The sequence below is a fragment of the Lagopus muta genome, chromosome 18 (assembly GCF_023343835.1).
Source record: "Lagopus muta isolate bLagMut1 chromosome 18, bLagMut1 primary, whole genome shotgun sequence".
NCBI classification, from domain to species: Eukaryota; Metazoa; Chordata; class Aves; order Galliformes; family Phasianidae; genus Lagopus; species Lagopus muta.
This window is the reverse complement of record NC_064450.1, coordinates 5,324,219-5,347,664: the sequence shown is the minus strand read 5'-3', so window position 1 is coordinate 5,347,664 and position 23,446 is coordinate 5,324,219. Positions and strand designations below refer to the sequence as shown.

General features: G+C 57.1%; 1 protein-coding gene across 1 annotated transcript in view; it reads left to right on the top strand.

The window, feature by feature from the left end:
- Positions 1-5,427: 5,427 nt before the first annotated feature.
- RBFOX3 (RNA binding fox-1 homolog 3) overlaps positions 5,428-23,446 on the top strand; it is a 49,337-nt gene continuing 31,318 nt past the window's right edge. Inside the window, 2 exon segments of the mRNA XM_048965289.1 lie at positions 5,428-5,564; positions 5,566-5,657. Of these exon segments, the coding sequence (XP_048821246.1) occupies positions 5,475-5,564; positions 5,566-5,657 (182 nt within the window). The 5' untranslated portion in view covers positions 5,428-5,474.

Genomic DNA, 23,446 nt, shown 5'->3' with positions numbered 1-23,446 from the left:
TGCTCCTTCCTCCCGGAACTGGCCCTGCTTTGAAGATGGAGTTTTGTTTCCTGCTGCGTGATTGAGGCTGAACCAACGCGAGGCCATTTGTGCTAAGGTTGCATTCTGCAGCCTTAAGCCTGCCCCAAGCCCCAAGCTGCCTTCTGCCAGGAGCAATGTCTAGGGAAGCCCCACAGCCCCGCCGGTGCCACTGCGCATCCGTGGGCCTTGATACCATGCTCAGGGCTACGGCACACAGCATTGCTGACCCACGGCACCACATGGAGAGGAGCCCAGCTCTGTGGCCACGTGTCACCGCGCTCGCTCCTGCGGCGCTCTGAGTGGCACGAAGTTGTTTCCATGACACATGATAAGCTCTTCCCCGGGCATGGCTCACATTGCTCTAAAAAGACTCTGGCGTTCCGCCAGCTCCACGGTAAGCTGCTTCAGTGCAGAGGCAAACGTGCTGGTGAACAGGGCCAGGGTTGGAGGTGTGGGGCTGTGGCTGGGAGCAGGGGGTGCTCACAGCCCTGGTGCTGGAGGTATCAGTGCTCCCCGGGCACCGTGAGGCGGATTTCCCCTCGCGCTGCCGTTACCCAGCAGCACCGCAGAGAGAAGGGATGGTGATTAAATGACAAAAGGTGAATTATAGAGAAAGTGCTTTCCTCCTCTCCGGAGAGCTCCCACGCTTTCTCTGAGGTTGGATTCAGAGGCATTTCTGTTTTTTATTCCCCCCCCTCCCTCCCCCCTCTCAATTTTCCTTTTAAGAACATGAGTCAATTGCGACGCGCACAAAAGGGGAGCGTTGGGAGCCTCAGCTGGGGGCTGCATGCTCCAGGACTGTGTTGGAATGCATCCCTATGGCACAGCCCCTCCGGCCAACCCCCAGCTGGGATGAGAGCTGCAGGAGGAGCTGAGAATCACAGCCATAGGGCCCTGGGGAGCATTGCATGGGACGGCTCTTTGTGCTGCTCTGGCACCCAGCCATGGGACGGGGCACGTGGGTACCAGCAGCAAGTTCCCTGCATCCCAGGGTTGAGGTCCATTGCTGCAGCTCTGCTCCCCACGCAGCCGCTGTGCCATGCTGTGTCTGCATCCAGTATTCATGGGACCTCACCCAGGGAAAGGTGACCCTGGCACTGATTACTTGTTAAATTCTGGCAGAAACGGAACGTGGCCCAGTCGTTCCTCCCTTTGGGGTCAGAGCTGTGTGTGAAGAGGGGATTGAGGAGGCTGAGGGCAGGGGAACAAACCAAGTGTGGCATTGACACGGGGCCAACGGTGCTGTCACTCCAAGGTGCTTCTCCTACTGTCCCCTATGGGTCCCTTCCCATTCAGGATATGCGATGGTTGGGTCTGTCAGCCCCACAGGGCCCTGGCACAGCAAGCAGGAGCCCACTGGGACCTGAGGAGCACAGAGCTCCAGCAACTGCACACAGATTGCTGGTTGGATCTGATCTGTTGATGTGGGGTCTGCTCCGTTTTGGGACCCAGCACTGCCACACTGTGTTCTGAGCTTAGGAAAGTCCCAGAAAACGCCCAAAAGAAGCTTTGATCGAGTTGGGGGCAGCCTCAGATCTGCAGCAGCACGGAGCCCAATGGCAGTGCCCTCTGGGCTCCAAGTGCTGCTGGGTGCTCCTTCCCTCACTTCTCCTGTGGAAAACAGCCCCGTGCTGCTGTCATCATCATTTTTCCCCTCAGCTGTTTTCCAGATCCGTAAAGGAAAAACTTCGCAGAGGTGTCAGCAGCCCAACAGCTCGCGCTGCTCTAATGAAACGGCTCCGGAGCGCAGAGTTTGATCTATTTTTAAAGCGAGCTCCACGCTGTCTCTACCCACCCTCCCACAGCACAGCTCCATCACTGCTCTCCCATCACCCCACTCCTGTGCCGTGGCTGTGCTGTGCGCAGAGCTCCTGCCCCGATGCTTTGGGGCTGGGGATGCTCCTGCACAGCAGTAGCAGGGAGCAGCCGGGGGCTCCCAGTGCCTTTCTTACAGATCTCTGTGCGATTCCCGTGCCTCAGAGCAGTAGATGTGTTCCACTTGGAAGTTTGGTATTTTCTCCTCGTTTGCTGCCCTGTTATTAAAACTCAGTTTTTCTACGAATAACGCCCTTTAAATAGAACTCGTCTCCCAGCAGTGACTCATCTCTGAGCAGTGCTGGGCAGGGCTGGCATCGCAGTACCGGGGAATCCCCCCAGTGTGTACTGTGCCCCACTGGTACAGGGGTCGGGGTTTGGGGCTGAGGCTCTATCTGTGTGCCCAAAATGTGGGGTTCAGGAGAAGGGCATGGGGCAGAGGATGCCAAGCGTCCCCGTGCCTGGCACAGCCTCCACAGGAGGGCAGGAGTGGGGCAGGCACATCCAGCAGGAGCTGCTATTAGATGTTCATCCTTGCTGGTGCTGTGTGGGGCAGGGGATGCTGCACTGCCCTCACCTGATTCTCCTCAGCCACTCCTGCAATCCCATCATGGAAGTGCTCAACCTGCTAAATAGCAGGGTGGCCCACAGGCTGTTTCATCACTATTTGCTGCTGCTTTGTCTCTGTGTCAGACCCTCTGGATGCAGAAGGGAAGCTCTCAACCCCGGCTGTGGCATGCCCCATGACTGCAGTGTGCCCCATGGCTGCAGCGTCCCCATGGCTGCAGTGTGCCCCATGGCTGCTGCATGCCCTATGGCTGCAATGCACCCCATGGCTGCAGTGTGCCCAATAGCTGCAGTGTCCCCATGGCTGCAGTGTCCCCATGGCTGCTGTATGCCCCATGGCTGCTGGGATGTTCATATTCCCCTTGCCACGGGCTGATTTCTGGCTGCAGAGAGACCCCGGAATGGGGGGGTGCCTGCCCCACGGTGGAGTTTGTTGCCCATCCCTCCCCGTGGCTCCGCCTGCTGCAGGCGGCTGTTCCCTGGCGAGCGCAGTCGGGGCGGCAGCAGGAGAGAAGCCGGAGTTAATTGGCAAAGTTGTGGGTGGAAGGAGTAAGTGACAGAGCGCTCTGGGGCATAATTGAGCGCTGCGCAGAGCGTGGGAGCGGGGAGCGGGAGGGCTGCGGGTGGGACGGCGGAGCTGAGCTGCGTGGGGGGCGCGGGGCTGGGAGGGGAGAGGCGTTGGGACTGAAATAGGCACTGGGGGTGTGGGAGAGAGGGGGGCTTCCTGAGGCGGAGGGACCGCTCTTGTCCTCGGCCGTGTCCCATGTGTGCGTGTGGTTGTTTCCCATCGGGGTGGAAGAGGGCACTGGAGCGTCTCTGACTGGCAGGTTGAGCTCTGAGCTGTTCGGGGCTCCTGCAGACATCAGCCCTCGCCCACCCCCTTCCCCCTCCCCAGGATGCTGATCGCTCCAGCGCAAAGTTTTCCTATCACGGTTATTATTCTTTCTAGTCTGGCATCTGTTAAAGTGACAGCAGCCTGGGAAAGTGGACGGATTGGAACAAATTTCTCATAAAAAGTAGCTAAGTTGATGAAACCATTAAGGTGCCTGCATCCTGCACTCCATCATTGTGACATGGCAGGGGAGAGGTGCGCGTGTGATGGTCACTGAGCTCTGCAGGATCGTGGGGCTGGGTGGCCTCACTGCTGCATGCGCCTGTCCCATCTCATCCCATCTTGTCCCATCCCATCCCATCCCATTCTATCCCATCCCATCCCGTCCCGTCCCATCCCATCCCATCCCATCCCATCCCATCCCATCCCATCCCATCCCATCCCATCCCATCCCATCCCATCCATCCCATCCCATCCCATCCTGTCCCGTCCCGTCCCATCCCATTCTATCCCATTCTATCCCATTCCATCCTGTCTCATCCCATCCCACCCCTCTGCCAATCCCTGAGCTGATCTTTCCCTCCTGTGGGGCTCAGCCCTGTGCAAGTGTGGCATTTCTCAGCCCCACCGGCTGCACGCAGAGCACAAAGCCCTGGCTCTCCTGGAGGTGCAGAGGGCACACAGGCTGCTGCTACAGGTCCTGCACTGCTATGGCTGAGGGGTTAACAGAGAGGGGCTGGGATCCCTGCACCCCATGGGCAGCCAGTGGGGCTGTGTGGGGTCCTTGGCAGTGCGGTCCTTGCAGGGTCACAGGGATGTATCTGCGAGGACCTGCCTGTACTGCATTCATGATGTGTGTTGGTGCCCAGCCATGCTCCTCCGTTGCTCCAATTCTGCAGGTGCTTTTTGATGCTGATGCGCTGCTCTGAGGACCGCAAAGAGCCTCCAGCAAATGCTGCTTATCTCCAGCCCAGGTCCCAGCAGTGTTTAGATCCCATTCCCACTCCCACCCCGGCTTCATGCCTCACAGAGCTCCCATGCTGGGTACCAGCTCAGGAGGAAAACCCTTTTTCCTGGAGGCGCTGCGCTGTTCCTTGCTCTGACCTACATGGCAGCGATGCTCTGGCGCATCCCAAGCCCTGCACATGGAGCTGCCTGGGAGGAGGTGATATTTCAGGAACATCGAGGCTTCTCAGCAGCAGCCAAGCACATGAGCTCCTTCTGCTGGGAGCCCCCTGGGCACGGGTGGGTGCCCACCCCACAGACTGCATGGCAGCAGGGCCGCGGTGGGAGCCCGGTGGAGTCAGACTGAGGGGCTGTGCTGTGACAGGGCATCAGGAAAAATGCAGCAGTTTCCCTTTGCATCGCCTGTTTTTCGCTGTTGGGCTGCAGGGTGGAGTGCCCCCAGGTGGGTGCAGGGGGGGCTCAGTGTGTCCTGCAGAGCTCTGGGGGCTCGGTGCTTGCAGACCCCTCATTCTGGGCTGCCCAATGCTGCCGTGCCCTTCCCAGCAGTGCTGCAGGAGTTGCTGCTTCCTTCTGCGTTCCCCTCCACCTGCGTGTTCCCCCGGTGATGATTTAGAGCTGGAAGTCTGCGCTTCGACATGGGAAGAGGTTCCCAAGATAAAATAATCTCCGCCAGCAGCTGAAGTGACAGAAGCCCCATTAACAGCAGCATATGCCTGGAAACACACACACAGTGCAGGGGGGGGGGGAGGGGAACAGGAAGGGGGGGATCTCTGATAATTGCTCTGCTGCCATTGGGATGCTCTGTGCTAATTTACAGCATTAGCAGAGCCGGGATGTGGTTCCTTCTCCTGAGCCCGGGCAGGGTTGTCCCCTGGTGCAGGCAGCTGTAATTATCTGCATTTAACTGAGGGCTTGTAAAATCTATTTGTCTAGCAGAATGCGAGTGTAATTGCTGCGAGTTGAAGGAGGATGCAGGCGTGGGCTGGAGCAGAAAGTTGGGTCCCCTTGACTGCACCCTGCTCCCCATCCCCAGGGGCTCTGTGTCACCCCATGGATGCTGGGTGCAGCGCAGCGATGTGCTCGTCTCTGTGCTCTGCTGAGCCCCGAGGTGAGCACCGAGTGCCTGCGGGGCATCTTCCATCCTTCCCTCCTCCATGTGCTTTTTTGGCAAGAGCCAAGCTGAGAGCTGGACGTGCTGGGAGTGCAGGAAACAGTGCTGGGAGTGCAGGAAACGGTGCTGGGGTGGCGATTGCTTCACCTGTGCCCTTGGCCCATGTGCAGCTCATTGGCTGCACAGGGGTGGGACCTTCTTGCTGCAAAGCAGGAGCTGGAGGGCAGTGCTTGCTCTTTGCAGGCATTTTCCCCCGCTGGCACCTGGAGATGGGTTGCTGAAGCTTGGTGTTGCATTGCTGTGGCTGGAATCTGCTAATTGCTGTGCTCGCGTCGAGCTGGTGGGGTGAGTAATGTGTGTGCATGGGGGGGATGCTGGCATGGTGGGGGCCGCTGTGCCTCTGTGCTGTGTTTGGAAGGCTGGGGCTGCTCTTGGAGTCTGTGCTGGAGAAATGGTGTTGAAATGGGGGTGTGCAAAAAAGTGTTTCCTGGTCTGGAAGCGGGATGTGACGCGGGGAGGGGGGGGGGCTGAACTTTCATCCAGGAGAAGTCTGAGAAGCAGCCGTGCGACATCAGCAGTGCTGAGCTGTGATCAAGAGGGTTCTGTGAGCGCTCTGATTTAGCAGCAAAGAGATGAAATGAGATCCAGGGGCTGAGAGCCAGGCAAATTCTGACTACAAACAAAGCGCATACGTGTCTCTGGGATGGAAATTAACAACAGGAGCAGCTTCAGCCCCTGGATCTCCATTGTTGGTTCACATGCAGGGAGCTGCCTGTGCCCCGTGTGGATCTGAGGGGGCTGCCCCCATCCCAGACACAGCAGAGGGTAGCAATGCTCAGCACTGGGGCAGATGGCCTTTTAGCAGTGTAGCACTCTGGGGCTTGTTGGTTTTGTGGGATCTGCAGTAAATTGTCCCTCTCTCCTGCAGGGGAAGGTCTCTGCTTTGCTTGTAGTGCTGGGTAATGGGGTACAGTCCACTTTCTCAAAGTCGCACTCCCTGTATCGACTGGCCCAGCTCCTTCTGGAGGAGGGAATCGATTTGGGGCACCCATGGCAGCAGGTTGTGTGCTTGCACAGCTCCTTATCTCCCGGACAGGCAGACAGATGCATGTCCCACAGCCCACCCCCATGCTTTGTGCTCTCCAAACCCCCGAGTTGGCAGAGCTGCGGGCGGGCAGCCACAGCCCTGCAGGACAGGGGGAAGCACGAGCAGCAGGAGGGCGGGCAGGACATCAGCTCTGCAGGCACCGGGATGCTCCCCAGCGCCGTCCATCTGCTCCTTCACGGCCGTGTGCAGTTTGTGTCGTGGGCTGAGGCCAGGCTGCTCCCTTCCTTCTGCCGGGCAGGAGCCGCTGCCAGGAGCTCACTGGCACCGTGCTGAGTCCTGCCTGCATCCCGATGGAGGAGCATCCTCGTGGTGATGCACATAGCACCGAGTCAGGCTCCAGATGGGGACCGTGCTCACGTGGTTTTGCAAAGTCCCATCTCTGTGCTGCTCAGATCCTGCAGCAGGACGGCAAGGCTCACCTCCCCTCGCACTGAAGAAAAGGGGGGATGTGGAATGGGAAGAGTTAAAGCAGGAGGATTTTTACCCTGTGGCGTAAACACTACAGAATGCGTGTTTGCCTTCATTTGCATATCGAAATGTGTCCTAAAGGCCCTTCCTTTGGAAAAGTTCTGTTGGGTTTTTTTTTTTTTTGGTTCTTTTTTTTTTTTTTACTCCGTCTTCCTATAGAAGGGAGGAAATTATTCATAATTAAAAAGTAATAATAATGCGGAATGAAGGAGACCAGCTGTATAATACCCGGCACAAAAGGGGGAGCGTGGGGAATCTATTTTTACTGGTTTCCACGGCAACAGAGATTTTGTTTACAGTGATTTTCCTCCGGTGCTGCGAGGCTGTTCCCAATTTACATTCAGAAGGAGCTCTTTGCACGGGAGCCCATCGCTGGAGGGTGCTCTGGGCACGCAGGGAGGATGGTGGGGCTGAGGAGGGGCCCTGCAGCCAATACTGCTTCTGGTCTGAGAACTCCGGAGAGAAAGTGTGCATCACCTCTGCAGTGTAACTGATGGAGCAGAGATGCTGATTGTTAGAGAGCTCTTTAATCTGGCAGGCGCAAGCGTTTGCAGGATGCAGTAGCTGGAAATTGAGGCTCGCCTGATGGGGATGGGTTTTTTAACGAGGGCTAATAGAGCAATGGAGCAATTTGCTGAGAGCTCCTAGCATTCTTTGGCGCTGGGTCTGTCCCTCCCTGGAGCAGGGAATGGTTGGAGTGGTGTTGATTGCTGAGGGAGCAGCTCTGCTCCCCAGGCAGGGCTGGGGGGGGGCTGTCCCGTGGGGCAGGTTGGTCCAGGTCCAGAGGGGGTCTGCAGATGATGGCACAGCTTCTCAGTGGATGGGTGTGGAGTGGGGCTGTCCCGCTCCCTTGGGTCCCCTCCCCATCTCTCTATGGGGGTCGATGCTGAGTAGCTCTAACCTCATCCCTCTCCCCAGGTGCTTTTGAGATCCACCCCTCGGGTTCCAGCCCTGTGCTGCCTGTGTCACCAGGGAGGACATCCCCTGGGAGCAGAACTCTGCTTGCTCACCTGAGGGCACCCTAAACATGCAGGAGGTGGGGGGGGGGGATGTGCTTAATTACAGCCTCCTTTCCTTAGGCAGAAGGCAGAGCTGGGAGTAATGCTCCCCAACAGCAGTGCTGAACCTGAACCCCAGCAGCTGCAGGGACACGGCCCCTTCCAGCTGCACAGCTCACCTGGGCATGGCTGGGGGGTGCTGCCCTGAGAGCTCTCCTTGTGTGCACCAATAAAGGAAGGTTATTATCACCTATTCCAGCTAATTTTCTGTGGTTTGTAATGGCTTTGGGAACCAGGTAATTGCAGTGATCACATTACATGTGTAGGCATTAAAGGGAATTGAAGGGACTGTTTGTTAATTAGCTGTAGTTGTGTGGAACCTGAAACATATTAACCTTCATATAATCCCAAACTATTAGGGATGAAGAAGGGATTTAATGATGGGAGAAACAGCAAAACAAAAAGCAATTAGGGCTCTTTTCCCAGCACTGCTGGTGCTCAGGTATGGGGCAGAGCTGAGGGCAGCTCCGGCTTCTTGGGCAGCAGCATCACTGGGGATGGGGGGGGGAGCTCACGCTGGAGCCACGGGCGCTGGCAGAGCTGCCTCCCCCGGAGCTGCCACACCGCGGTGTCTGTGCCCGAGCTGCGTGTAACGCTGCGGTGTTGGTGCTGCAGCGCTGCTTTGGCTGTGTGCAATATGGGGCCGGGCGTGCTGATGGGTCCCTCAAGTCCCGCCACAGCTCTGCAGGGCTTTGCACCGGAGCGGTGGGATGGGAGCGGTGCCTTGCGTTCCGTTGCTCGCGGCAGCGAGGGCAGGCAGAAGCCCCGGGCCGAGGTGTGAGCAGCAGTGGGGAGGAGGAGGAGGATGTGACGGCCCCCAATGCTGCGGGGCAGAGGAGGGGGCTGCGGGAGGCCGTGCCGAGCCGCGCTCTGGAGCTGCGGGGATGGATAAATCCTGTTTCTATGGCAACCTCAGCATCACCTCCTTCCTCCCCGATGTCGGAGCCCGCGATGTTCCCAGGCAGCCCGGGGCTGCTCCCCCCCGTGGCAAAAACCCTTCAGGTGCTCGGGAGCTGCGGGGACGTCGGGCGGAGCGCTGGAGCTGCCCGGGGCGCACCCAAGCTCCCGGCCCCGCATCCCAGCGCCCCTTCCCGCAGGCGCAGCGCTGCCTTTCCCCATCCGCGGGCTGTACTTCCACAACACCTCCTGCCCAAAGGCGTCGGAGTTCGTGGAGCTCTGACAGCTCCGTGGTCCTGCCGGGAGCCCCGGTGCTTCACCACCAATCGTTAATATCAGTCAGCACCGTGCAAACAAACTCCCCGCTCCATTTATTCCACCCAGCTCTCGATTTAATTAGGTTTTCCAGTTTTCCGCTTGTCCTGGGCCGATCACTCCTTAAAACAGTGGAGAATTAATTTGCACCTGCTGTCAGAAAGCGTCTCTCTCCAGTTAGAAAAATAATTAAGCCATCATCACACATCAGGGGTAATGAATCACTGCGCTCCGCTCCCTTCACAGGTCGTTTGTTTCCTTCCACACTGGCAAAGAAGGTGTAAACTAAATGTGAGCAGCTGCCAAGTTATCCCTCTTCCCTCTCTGCCCGATTTCATTGGGTTTTCCAGCTAAGCCTGGTCCTGGTGTGCTGGGATGGAAGTTGGTAGAAGGGAGCTGGTGCTGCAGCAGCTGGTGCTGCGTTTTAGCTGTGTGCAAACCTGGAGAGCTGCAAAGTTGTGTGGCCAGTGGGTTTGCACAGTGGCTGCATTGGGGCAACCAGGGAACGCCTGGTTCCTTGCATGTGATAAAACATGTTGTAGTTTTTGAGTCTGGACGTGTGGTCAGGGAGAAAGTGCTGAGCGTGATGTTTAGGGAAGGGATGCGGTGAGTGTCCCTGTGTTTGCACAGTGTGTCGTGTTTACTGGTTTGGGTTTAGATGAGCTCCTAGCTTTGGAGTCAGCTCCAGCTGATGCGAGGTGCTGTCCTCTGCAGTGCAGGGGGGTTCTGCTTCATGTGGCTGAATGAACACTTATGGAACCGTCTCCAGGACCTCCACCCCATCTCCTTTCCTCTGCCATTCTGCACTTTTCACCTTTCAGTCCATGGCCTGAGCCTGTTCCATGTCTGTGTGCATGGAGCGGCCGCGGTGGGACGGCTGAGTGGCCCAGTGAGGGGAGAGCAGCACCTGGGGCAGCCACTTTGCAGGAACTGTGCTGTATTCATTCCTTTCTGTGGCAGACGTGTCGTTATCTATTCCTGAGGGTGACTGCATGCACCAGAGCGCGCGGTGCCTTTGCACTGGTGCAGAGTGCTGGGGAAGGCGCAGCAGCTCCTCTGCTGTGGGCGCAGTGAATGGAGATGAAATGCTTTCCTTGCCTTTGCTGATTTGTGCTCACACCTGCTCACATGAAAGCCCAGTGCCCACTTCAGTGCCAGCTGATTAAATTAAAGTCCTAGTGAGTTTGAATAATTTTCCCTGTGAAATGTGGCAGATGGCCTCCATTAGGCGTCTGCTCCCAGCATCTGCCAGGATGTGATCAACCCCTCTTTGGAAAACGCACAAAAGGGAATGGAACAGGAGAGACCCGGGAATGGGCGCCAGTCCCTCCATCCACCGAGAGGGGATGACAGATTCTCTTTGGAAGCAACTGACGTCCTGAGGAGCGGTGTCCCTCAGCGCACCCTTTGCCATACAGATGGCAGCAGGAGGGACGGGGACGATAGCGCTGGCCCCGCAGCTCAGCTCGCCCCCAAGGTAGGCAGGACCCTGAAACCAGGGTGCGCTCTCACGCCGCTCTGTGTTGCAGAAGGCATCTGGCACCCGCGCCGGTTATCTGGGCTGTCCTTCTGCCTCGCAATCTGTTCGCGCAGGGGATGGGATTTGTGTGGGGACAGGGAGCTTTGTGGAGCGTCACATCGTCCGGTGCTACGCTGTGATCCGCGGGCTGGGGACGTGGCACTGGGACCCCCCACATACACACACACACGCACACAACCGCACGCACGCGGCGAGGGTATGCGGGGAGCGGCGGGGATGCGGAGCGCAGGAGCAGCGCGGGGTGCGCGCGGCTGTGCCCGGCGGCGGGGCCGCATTGCCGGCAGGTGGCAGCGGCAGCTCGCGGAGATGGGCAGAGCTGGGGTTGGGGGGGTGGGGGCTCGGAAATCCCCTCGACCCCGCAGCGCTGAGATCCCACGGCAGCGTCGGGCACGAACCACAGCATCCCGTGCTGCTGCAGTCCCGGGACCCGTTTCTGTGCCGCGGGTGGGATCGCTGCGTGCTGGAGGAGGGGGGAGGTGGGGTGCACCTGCAGCGAGCCCGCAGGAAGGTGTGCTGCTAAACTGCAGATCGATCCAAATTAAGATGGTTTCCGTGGAAAACAGCTTAATAAAGCGAAAAGGCAGCAAAGCTGCGGCTGCAGGATGGAGCCGGCTCGGCAGGCTGCAATCTCGAGTCGGCGGGGGTTGGAGGAAGGGCTGCATGCATGTGGTGTCCCCCCGGCACCGCTGGGAGAAAGCACGGCTCCGGTTGGTTGCTGGTAAATGCAGTTGAAGTTGCAAATGGAAACCCATTCCCTGCCCCAGAGACCTTGTTTGCAGTGGGATTATTGCCATAGCTGCGTCTGGGAGCGTTGCTGGAGGTTACCCAGCATGCTGCCGGGGCTGGGAGGAGGCTGCAAGTGGAGGATGAGCCAAGAGCTCTGCACGTTCAGTGCACGTTGAGCACATGCAGCGGGGCAGGGGGTGAGCTCCTGTCCTGCGAACCATATTCCTGCAGCCACAGGGCCTCACTGCATCCCCCTGCTCCTGTGTGCATGCCCTCGGTGCGGATAGGTGTTCTCCTTCACTTGCTCATTTAGCCGTTGTCGCGTTGTTTTAATTAAATTAGCATCTTCTAATACCTTTTGTCCTGCCTTCACAGCTTAATGTTCCTCTCCAGCTGCAGGGAGCTGGGAACAGCTCCCATGCCTGCGGTGTGCACAGCCCTGCTGGTGCGGGGTTGCTGCAGGGACCGGTGCCAGTGGGTGCAGGATCTGCCCCTGTTGTGTGCTGGGACTGGGGCCCTTCATCAACCTCCTGCAGCTCCCCGGGGTCTGTCGGGAACGGGGGGAGCTCCGTGCACATCTGGAACGGTACAGCTGAGGGGAGAAAAGGGCACCGAGAGCACGTGTTTCCCTGGTTTGTTGCAGGGAGGCAGATGGAGGAGGGCTCTGGTGGTCACCGTGTGCTGGTGAAGTGCAGCAAACACCTTCATTGTTAGTCGGGGCTTGTCGGCTGGAGCGCAGGAGCGCCGGATAAAGTGTTCCAGTGAAGAAGATAATTGAAAATCAAAAAAGACTTTGTTAATTTGATTAGGCAGAGCCGGAGTTGAATTGTTCTTCATCAAAAGAGATTTAATTTTGACATGCAATTAAATCCTTCTGCTGTACTGGTGCCCCACTCGTTCCCAGCAAAAGGGCAAATAGGGTGGGGGGGACTTCACAGGACTGCGATGAGACGTGCTGGGAGGGGGGGGACGGGAAGAAGTGTGCAGGCAGCTGCAAAGGAGTGCTCTCATGGGGAACATCACTCTCTGAGCACTGAGTTTGGGTGGTGTCTGCAAGGCGCTGATGGTGTTAATGCAGGAGGCAGCCCTGTGTCCCAGGTCTGAGAGCAGATTTGCCCCAAAGCAGGGCAGTTTTCCCCCCAGTGCCCTCACACACCCCAACACTCCTCTTTGCTTGCTGTGGGTAATGCAGGGATGATCGCTGCTTGATATAAGCACAAGTGCCATCATCCGTCCCCACACTGCAGGTGGCGGCTGGGTGGAAGCCCTGCAGTTGGAGTTGGCGATTTAAAGCTGGTGGAAGAGAAAGAACACAGCAGGATGTGCCCAAAGTGCAGGTGAAACCGGCTCTCCTGTCCCAGGAGCCGTGCAGTGGCCTCTCCTCCCTCCCTTCACCGTCCCTGTTGCTTTCTCTTTGTTCCTTGCCTTGCCATCTGCCTGGCTCGCCTTCAGACCTGCCGCAGCTTTTGCTCTGTGTGCCCATATTTCCTGCTGTTCCCCGCACTGCCCTTCCCAGCTCCGTCCCATTAGCTGTGCTCCCAGCTCTCCCACCCTGAATCTGCCCGTATCTCCTGGCTCTCCCTGTCCCTCTTCTTGGCAGGGCAAGTTCTCCTTCGGGTTCCTCGCTGTGCTCCAAATGGCAGCGCCTGGTGCCTGCGCAGATGGCAGTGAGGGGATGGGGACCCACAGGTGCTGGGGGGGCAGTAGGGCAGGGTGGAGCACAGTGAGAACAGCACATGGCTTTGGGTGTATAGGGAAGGGTGTGCCCCCAGTCTGGTGATGCTGCAGAGCACATTTCCACCTGGAGCAATGGGAGCCCTGCTGGCAGCTCCCTGGGGCTGTATGGGTGAATCAGGTGTTAACCCACCAGCTGCTCTTTCCTCTCTTTGGGTTCTCCTTCTGCACCTGCGTGGGCTTTTTCTGAGCAACAGAAAAGGTGTGAAAGCGTGAATCCCTGTGCTGCCTGGTCTCTTGAGCCATTGCTGACATATTTTGCAGCTCAGGCTGTTCTAATTGCCTTTGAAAAATGCAAACCGAGAGCCAGGAACGCTGCGTGAGGGCACGGAAATGCAGCTGCCCGTGGAACACGGGTGCCTGTTGGAGCTGAGAAGGATGGGAGGATCCACCTGGGCTGTGCCAGGGATGCTGCGTGCTGGGATGGCATGAGGAGACCATGAGGACTGCCTGGGGCAAGTGCTGCGTGGAGGGGCTTGCGGGCTGGGGCCGAGCCTGCGTGCTCTGTGCACAGCACCAGTGCTAGCAGTGTTGGTGCAAAAGGGGCTTAGGTGCCTCTTGCCCAGTGCTTCTGCAAGGCTGGGCGGATCAGCAGCAAAAATCTGAGCTGAGTTTGCATCTCTTTGCATCCCCTTCCTGGCAAGCAGCGGCCCTGCTTCAGGGAGAAGGAGCTGCAGAGCCAGTGCAGCTGTAGATAATGCCAGCACAGGTGGGTGCTTGGCCCTGCAGACCCTACAGGTGGGTGCTCAGCCTGCAGCCCCGCAGGGTGGTCCTGCAGAGCAGCTTCAGAGCAGCACAGTGGCTGCTGAGCTCCAGGCGCAGCTCTGTGCAGTGTTTACCACCATCTTGGCTTGTTGCCTTATTTGTTCTCCTCTAATTGAGCAAATGCGCTGTAGGCAGCGAAGCTAGGCCAGCATTGACTTTATTAGGGGAGAGCATCAATACAGCACCGCATGTTAGGAGGCTCAGCCTAACGCTGTCAGACTGCTGGAGTTTTAAAGTTGCACTTTATTCATGATGTTTTGATTTCTTGTGCTCTGGGGACTCCGACGTTGATAGATTGTGATGCGGTACCAGAACAATATAATATACGAGAGCAGCTTACTTCCAAAACAGGCATTTGCCACGAGAGCCCGACATCTTCTTGGATTTTCTTTTTCTTTCTTTTTTTTTTTGAGGGTGAAAAATGATGGCATAAAGAAATCCTAAGCTTTGCGCAGTTCCATCATCCAGAATTAGCAACCAGAAAGTCGGTGTTACTGCTGACTGGGAGGCTGCTGGATGCTGTTATGCCAAACTAATTTCTGCCTTCTTTCTGCTGCTGCAGCAGCCCTGGCAAGAGCTGTTCTCACTCCAGAAGTCGGAGTTTCAACACAAGCAGGTTCCTGCTGCTGCCAGCAACGGAGTGCTGCTCTTGCAAGTGAGCATCCGCTGTGCTGCGCTCCCCTCGGGGTCCCTGTGCTGCTGCACTGGGAGCTTGGGTTGCAGCTTCAGCATGTTCTGAACTGCTTTCTGGCTTTGGGAAGAGGAACCCCCTTCCCCCCAGGAGGTGCAGCTGCTGAGCTGAGTGCTGTGGGCAGGGGGTGCTGCAGCTTTGGGGTCCTGCTGCCCGCCAGGCCCTGCAAGGTTGGGTTTGGGATCTGAGCACTGCGACCATGGAATGCTGTGGATGTGTCAGAACAGCACTGTACACCGCCTCGTTCTTGGAAATATCTGAACCATTCCTGCTAAAACTTCCCTCAAAATTTCAGCCCGAGGCAGGCATTCGAAATGTGAAACATTAGAGCGAGCTGACTTACACTGCATGAAGCTACAGGCGAGGGATAATAGGGTCTCTTAAAGCGCTGGGGACTGCGGTAGTGCTGCACTCCATAAAGCCTGCAGCAGCCCAGGGCTGAGCCACCTGCACTCTGCTGCAAGCAGGCATGGCGTGGCCCTGCTGGGTCGCAGTGTGCTCCCTGTGGGGTGACCCCATGTGTGATGGGGCACTGGCAGCCTGCAGTGTGCTCCCAGCCAGACCTTTGGGTGGTGCAGAGAGCCTGGCTAGAAGTCATTCCCAGGGTTGGTATTGGGTTCAGTCTTGGTCAGGATCTTCATCATTGACCTGTATGAAGAGATAGTGTGCACCCTCTGCAAGTTTGCTGATGGAGCAGTGGCTGACAGGCCGTGCTGCCATTCAGCAAGAGCTGGGCAGGCTGAGTTGGGTGCAGAGGAACCTGATGAGGTTCAGCTAGGGCGAGTGTAGAGTCCTGTACCCGTAGAGGAATGACTGCATGCATCAGTACACGTTGGGGGCTGAGCTTCTGGAAAGGAGCTCTACAAAGAAGAAACTGGGGGTCCTGGTGGCCAACAGTTAGCCAGTGGTTGAGCAGCAGTTGAGCAACAGTTGACCAATGGTTGACTGTGAGCCAGCAGCGTACCTTGTGGCCAATGGTTCCCTGGGGTGCACAGCGCTGAGCACGGCCAGCAGGGCAGGGAGGTGCTCCCCTCTGCTCTGCCCTGGGGAGGGCACATCTGGAGCACTGTGCTGGGCTCCCCAGTTGCAAGCAGAGCTGCTGCAGAGCCTGGCAGAGGATGTAGAGATGGTGGGGCCTGGAGCATCTCCCATAAGAAGAAAGGCTGAGAGCCCTGGGGCTGTTCTTATGGGGAAGAGGAGGCTGAGAGGGATCTGATCTGAGGCGAGGCAGATGCGGTATTTACAGAGAGGCACGAGGAGTCTCTGAGGAGAGCTCGCACCACTTGCATATTAAAACAGAAATTGCAATTAACAACAAAAAGGGGCATTTTTATAACGTTTTTTTTATTGAAGTCTTAATGAACAAATAAAGAAGCAGAGAAATCTGCGTATGCGTTTGCGAGATATAAAACTGACTGAATCGAGATGAAGCAGCGAGAAAACTTGGCCCTTATTTCCTGCTAGATAAGGAAAACAGAACAGCAAAGGAGGGAGAGGAGCAGAGAGGAGCACAGCAGCTCCAGTGAGCTTTCTGCAGAATGTTCCCCAGGATGATTGACGACACTCCTTCTGCTAATTTTTAACTCTGATTGCTTCTCCTTTTCTTCAGCGGAATTTAACTAGTTTGTCTGGGATATTAATAATGAAACACCAAGGAATTATGTCCCGAGCTGTCCTCTCAGATGAGCGTTTGTGATTGTTTTAAAGCGCGCGGCGTCGGGTTTTAGTGCCTCTTTGATAGAATTCTGCTCCTTTCCAACTGCTGACACCAGTAACCCTATAAATTAGCAGATGATGGAGGGAAATCTCCCGGCTGCTTCTGTTGGTTTTATAGTTTGATTTGTTAATAGGAGTTTTGGGTCACAGCCAGGCGTTCCTTAACCGGTGAAGGGAAGGTTTTGTCCACAGTGCAGCACCGATGCCTGGTCCTGGTGCTCTCCACGTGCCACCATCCTGGGATGCTCAGCACCTCATGGGGGCAGCTGCCTGCTGCTGGGGTTGCTTGCAATGAGGCTTTGCTTGCAGTAGGGGGTTGCTTGCAGTGGGGCTTTGCTTGCAGCAGGGGGTTGCTTGCAATAAGGGTTTGCTTGCAGCAGGGGGTTGCTTGCAATGGGGGATTGCTTGCAGTGCTCAGTGCCCGTCCTGCTGCTGCCTTGCTGCTGTTGCACAGTCGAGGTTTTCATTTATTCTGGAGGGAAAAGCGTTCGCATCCCCCCAACCAACGTGAACCCAAATACAAATAAATTTCTCTCAAAGTGCAGTCGTTGGAGAAAACCAAAGGCCGTTCGTCAGGCTGACATCAGAGGAGCCGCGCTCGCTCTGACAAGCAGCACAGGCTCATGTTTTATTCACCAGCCCTGAAAAATACCTTCCCGAAGAGGGGGCCCATAAATAAACCAGCGTGATGAATATTACACGGGATAAAAACTGATAATGCAAGAGCCCCAGACGCAGCGAGGTTGGGGAAACACGTGGCTGTTGTCGCCTCTGATCCTGTGTGACGCGCCGGGGGCAGGGGAAGGCATCGTGGTGGGAGGGGGCTGAGCCCAGCACCACTCACCTGCTCACCTGTGCCTGTATGGGTGGGGGTGAGCGGTGCTGGGGCCTGGGCAGCCATCCCCATGTGTTTTACTGAGGGTTTGCAGTGGCTGTGAGGCTTGCAGAGCGCTCACTGCACAGCACTTGGCTCCTGCTGGCTTCGTCCGCCTTGAACTTTCAGGAACGTTTGCCTTTCCTTCTCTCCACCCAATTTAAAGAAAACAGTAGCTCAGCTCCCGGGGCAGCTGTGTCTTTGTGATGGTCTCCCTGTGTCTCTGAACAGTGGGCTGCAAGGAAACGAAGCATTGCGTTCCAAAGTCGTGCGTTCAAAGGCTGCAGGAGGAAGTTTGCACAGATGGATGCTCTGCAATCCCACATTTGGCGAATTCTGTGTAAACTGTGTGCAGATCCCCTTGGAGAAGTTCCTTTGCTCTCCCTCCAGGAGCATCCCATGCTCCACACCTCCCCTCTGCAGGAAGCAGGGCCTTGAAATGAGAGCTCTTTGCTTTTTATTGCGTGGTTTAATTGCTGCCTGATGGTCTGATCCACCACAAACACCGAAGCACCCGTGGTGGCTGCAGATCTGGAGCCGTGGAGCAGCCCCACAGGTGGAGCATGGAGGGGTTAATGGAGGGAGCTCTGTGCAGAGTGGTTGGAGTTTACGGGGCAGCCGTGGAACAGCATCAGCTGTAATGCTTATGGCATGAGGGGGGGAGATGGGAAGGTGAAGGCACCTCTGGTGGTTGGTGCTGCCTCTCCCAGGCTCCAGCCAGGAAGGCTTCATGGTGCCCTCCGGTGCTTCTTGTCGTCATGAATCCTGGGCTCTATCAAAGCTTAATCAAGGTGATGGCAGTAATGAGGCTGGGAGGGGTGGGGGCTCAGCTGCAGGGGACTCAGCACCGTGGATTGGGGAAGCAGCCGCACCTCCGGGGAGGGTGAGACCCCCCCTATGTCTGCACACTGGGGCCAGCCCTGCTCCCCACCCCACCCCCACCCACTGCCAGCAGTGTATTAAAAAAACATGATTGATTTTCCTTCCTGCCAGTGCTTAACCCAGACTTTCCCGCTGCAGCAGCAGAGGGCCCTGATTACAATATCTCTGAAGAGGGCACCGTGAGTTATAGTAATGGACACTCTTCTGCCTGTCTGTGCCGCCCATAAATCTCTCCCCTCCTGGAAGTGCAGATGGTCCATAACCGTCCATCATCCCGAGCGAGCGCCGGACAGCCTGGGGTGGGCTGCTCCTCTGAGGCCACATTTCTGCAAGCTCAACGGTTCTGTGGCTCGGCACGAGCTCTCGGTAATGGAGCACGAGCTACTTCACCACCAGCTGTGATTTAGGGGGGAACGGGCAGTAAATATCCCACAGCTGTGGTGGGAGGGACGGCACTGTGGCTGCTTCGGCACAGCAGTGCTTGCTGCTGGCACGGTGCTGCTTCGTGGCTGTGTCTGAGCCACGTGTGTTGTGTGACCTCCTTGCCTGGTCGCTGTCACCGAGGGGTCCCTGCAAGGTCCCTGCTGTGTGTCCTCTGCACCCGTCCCTGCAGGACCTGCTTGCTTGCAGCCACAGATTTAGGAGCAAACGTGCAAACTGTCCCCCCAGGAGCTGTCCTGGAGGGATTGCAGAGCTCTGAGCTGCCTTCTGTTGGCACGGACCCACATCAGCGAGTGCCCTTATTTACGAGCATCCCTCTGGCATGGCCTTTAAGCGCTTCCATTCTGATTTTTGCATCGTGCTTACTGTGAGCCCAGGCCCGCTGAGACCCTGACGTGGCAGCAGCGACGGCTCTGGGAGCACTGGGCTCACTCAAATTGGGTTGGAGCTCTTGCTGCGCCCATGGAAGGGTCTCTTTCTCTGAGTAATGACCTGGAATTGGATCCTGCTGTGTTTATTAGACAGTGAGAGTTGTGCAGGATCAAAGCAAAGCAGGCTGAGCACCGCAGAGCTGGGGGAGAGAGCAGCCTTTTGCTGACAAACAAACAACCCAGCAGCCCAGGAAGGGATCTGTGCTCCTGATAACAGATGCAGCTATGCTCCAGCAGGAAATCTTTCTGTGGGTCAGAGTCACCTGGCCCATGGGCAGGGCTGTGGGGCTGCAGGCATGGAGCTGGTGGCTGACCACAGGGCTCAGTGCTTTGGCAGCCCTGGGGCTCTCCTCGCTGGGGGCACCACAGCCCTGTGCCCACCCACGCTGGAGCTACCGAGGGCAGGGAGAGCAATTGCAGCACTAATTAATGGCTGTGCTGGAGGGAGCTGACAGCTCACTGAGCCTGCAGCACGATGAGCAGCTGGATGCTGCGCTCCCAACAAGCTGCTCCATGGGCTGCTGGGGCCGGGGGCAAGCTCTGCACGGGCTCTGCATGTCAGCAGGCCCCCAGCGTGCCCCTGCTCTGTGCCCTGCAGAGCCATCCCCGCAGTGAGGAGGGGCTGGGGCTGCTTTGCAGATTCAGGCGGCATCAGCTGGGTTTATTAAGCTAATAAAACAATGTTAAGTATCCGCACACTGGAGCCCCCTGAGGTCTTTTTATGTGCAGAGAGGACCCGAGGGATCCCAGCGCCTCCGAACTGATGATTGCTCTGTCACACTAATAGATAGCAGAGCAGGTAGCACTGCGCCAGGCACTGTTCCTCCACCAGCACTGTGCCCTCAGCCAGACCCCATCTGCTCCTTGAACCGGTGCCCGTGCAGCCCCAGCGCAGCGCTCAGCTCTGTGGGCTGGCAGTGCCACCTCTGTGCACTCAGCAGTGCTGTGCTGTGCTGCACCTGGTGTGCAGAGCATCACCTCACCCAGCCCCCGGCGTCCCCTTGCCGCACGGAGGTGTAGGGCGATGCACTGGCAGCATGCAAAGCAGCCACGTATAATAGATAATAATTAATAGACTGCTCCAGCGGCTAGCTAGGTAAGTAGATAAATAATTTTAATTATCCTTGGGGAGGCTGTAAATTCGCACACAGCCCTTTATTAAACTCTCTGTTTACAACAGTCATTTATATTGTGTGTCATTTTGCATAAAACCCCCTTGGGGCTGAATTGCGCTGCGTAATAATGGCTCTGTTATTAGCAGTGCCTCTGCCCAGAGCCGTGGGGCTCCAGCCATGTGCCAGTGGCCCTGGTGACATGATGGGGCCGAGGGTGCCGGCAGGACCAGGAGGTTCCCAGACCCCCTCCAGCTCCTTCCCGGCGGTGTTTGGACCTTTGTGCTGATGGCAGGGTGGGTTTTTTGGTGGTTTTTTTTAACCTCCCCCCCATTTATTTGCACAGGTCTCTCCGAAGAGCCATAAATTCTGAGCGGTGAAATCCCGCTGCGTCAGCAGTCTGCGGAATGAATTGATATTAAACGCGACAAAAGCCTCTCTCATTCACCCCGACCACTTTCTCCTTCCATCCCCGAAGACGAAATTGAGAAGTGGAGGGATGGTGCTTGCCATCACCCCTGCCTGCAGCAGCACCGTGCTGCCTATTGCCGGGATCTCATTAATTAGGGATTATTTACCAATAACTGCCCTCCACGCGCTCCCACCCTGCAGCGCACTGCGCTCCATGGCCTCACTGGTTTCCAGTGGCACTGCTGGCAGTGGCTCTGCCCGGCTCTGTGTGCTTTTAGGATCACTTTTTGGGCACGGTGTGCATTTCCCCGCTCTGCTTTCTGTGCGCTGTGTTTGCAGTGCTGCTGCTTTGCACGCGGACCAGCAGCACGCACCCAGCACTGGGGATGGAGCACTGCTTGGGAAGTGCTGGTGCCATCCTCGTGGGCTGGAATCTCCTTTTTTCATGCATGGCAATGTGCACCTGCTCCCCTGGCACTGACTCCAGCATGTGTGAGAGGTAACTCCACAGCTGCCATCAAATACGGTTTAATATCCTTTTCTGTGTCTCCAGGCAGTGGTGGGGGATGTGGGCAGCCCAGGCTCAGTGCTGGGGCTGTGGGGCAGTGTGTGCCCCCCACACAGAGCTTTCCCTTGCTGCAGGGTCGGGGTTATTCGTTATTTTTAGCAATCGATGTTATTGATGCCGTGTGAGCTGGAGGAAGCCACTGGAGGGCTGTTCTTCCAACTCATTACATTTAGAGCTGAACTATCCCCCTTTTATATAAATCCTGACACATAAAGATAAAATACGTTGCTTTCCATTGAGCCACAGCCCGGACACAGGGATGGGTTGGTGCTGAGTCAGGGCAGCCCTGCACACACGTGGCCATGGGGAGGGGTCCCCCGGGGGGCAGGGACAATGAGCACCACTCTGGGGGCCGTGCTGCACGGCTCCCATGGGCTGAAGCATTTAGCTGAGCCTCCCAGCACAGGGCTCTGCCCTGCTCCCTGCCAACCCAGCAGCTTTCACCCCACATCCTGATGCTGGGAACTCCCCCCGCTGCCCCCAGACCTCGTGCTGCCGAAGGGGCTCCCGCGCACCGTGCTGCTGCTGCTGCCTCATTAGCATTACTACTTGGCCAATCTGCGTGATTAATGTGCTGACTTGAGCAGAGAACCCGGTGCTGAGATGAAATGTAAACCCTGCGCTCCTTGCAGCACGGTCTCCTCGCTCACTCGATGGAATCTCAGTCCCTGCGGAGGGGATCGATGCTAACCTGCTTACCGCCCGTGCTGCGCCCGCTGGGGGCAGTTTAGGGTCAGGAAGGGAGGTTTAGGGCTGCCCCCCCATGGCACGAGGGCACAGACTGTCCGTGCATCCATCTATCCGCAGCTTGGCTCTCAGCTGCCCCCAGCACAGCAAGAGGGGGCACAAAGGAAAGAGCCCCCCCAGCGTTACCACTACATCAGCCCAGGGCTTGAGTGGAGCCCAGGCCCGCCTGAGAAGGCTCTTACCATTTACCTTTGTAGTTTTTCATTTAGAGAGCAAAAAACACAGAACCCAAACCTCTTTTTAAAGCAACGCATCGCTGCATCCCTTCAGGGAAAAGCACTCTCACACCGAGGTTTTCCTGCACTCTTGCTGTCCTCAGTGCCTCCGTTCTGCACTTTCAGAGCACTTGCCCCCCGGCCATTCCCTCTGCGCTCAGGATTTGTTTCTTTAAAAATAATAACAACAAAAAAAGACTGTTTTTACTATTGTTCCCAATCGACGTTACGGTAGATCCGTGTTGATGCAAAAAGCCCTCCCCTGCTCGCCCTGCAGTGCTCCGTGCCCCCCCTCTCCCCTCCATCTCCTACCTGCAACCCTGGTGGTGCCTGGCACCCTGCAGCCACAGCTCCGTTCACCCCCAGACCCCACTGGGCTCCTCAGTGCTGTCCTCCTGCTGTCACCCCTCGGAGCAGAGCTGTGGGCTGTGCTGTGTCCCATCGGTTCTCGGCGAGGAGGGAGAGCTCAGGTTAATTTACGGTGTGTGAGGGAACCGGGGATGGGAATAGCGTCTGCCCTCTAAATAAGTCATGAAGCAGGATCCCAACAGCACAATTAGAACCCTCCGTTAATGATTATTTATGGGGCTGGGAATGCTTATTTAACCTGACTATATTAAATATTAAACCAAATTATAATATTTATAACCGTATTTCCAACAAAAGGGAGCGGTGCGCACTGGGGCAGGGCTGTGCAAGCAGGTGGGGCTGTGCCCAATCCAAGGGTCCCAGGGCCTCCACTCTGGCCATGCCACAGCTCACACATCTGGGACAAGAGGAGCAGAGCTGCCCTGAATGGCTTTGCACAGAGCTGGGTGCTGCCAGGAGGGTGCAGGACGGTACTGGTGGCACGCACTGAGCTGGGGCTGGGGACGTGGATCTGCTGTTCTGGGTGCCAGTGGGGGCCCTGGGGTGGTTGGGACGTGGCCAGGGCTGCAGCCCTCCTGGTGCAGGGGGACATTGGGATCCCGCCAGCCCCACAGCGTCCCAGTAAGGATGGGAGAAGCCGTCAGCCCTGGCACGGCCAATGGACGCCGTCAGCAGGGAAACGGGCTGAGCAAAACAGCCAACTGAATTGATTTCACTTGCAATTGGCAAGTCCATTGGCGAAGCAAACTGTGTTATCAACCTGAAATGAGCTGAGCCATGCTCTCTGCTGAGGAGCACGCTGGGGGCTGTGCTGCATGGAGTGGGGCCCCAGTGACCCACCTGCTCCCCTCCCTGTGGGGTGCTCTGCGTTCCCACCATGAGCGCAGCAAAGGGAGGCAGTTGGCTGCATTTGGAGTGCAGCTCTGAATGCTTTCTCTCCATGAAGGCAGGTTGACAGCACCGGCCCTCTGGGGCTGAATGCCCAATGGAGGCAATGTCTCTGGCATGGGGCAGCCCGCAGTACGGAGGGCAGCAGGGACAGCAGGATTTCCATCTGCAGTGGGCA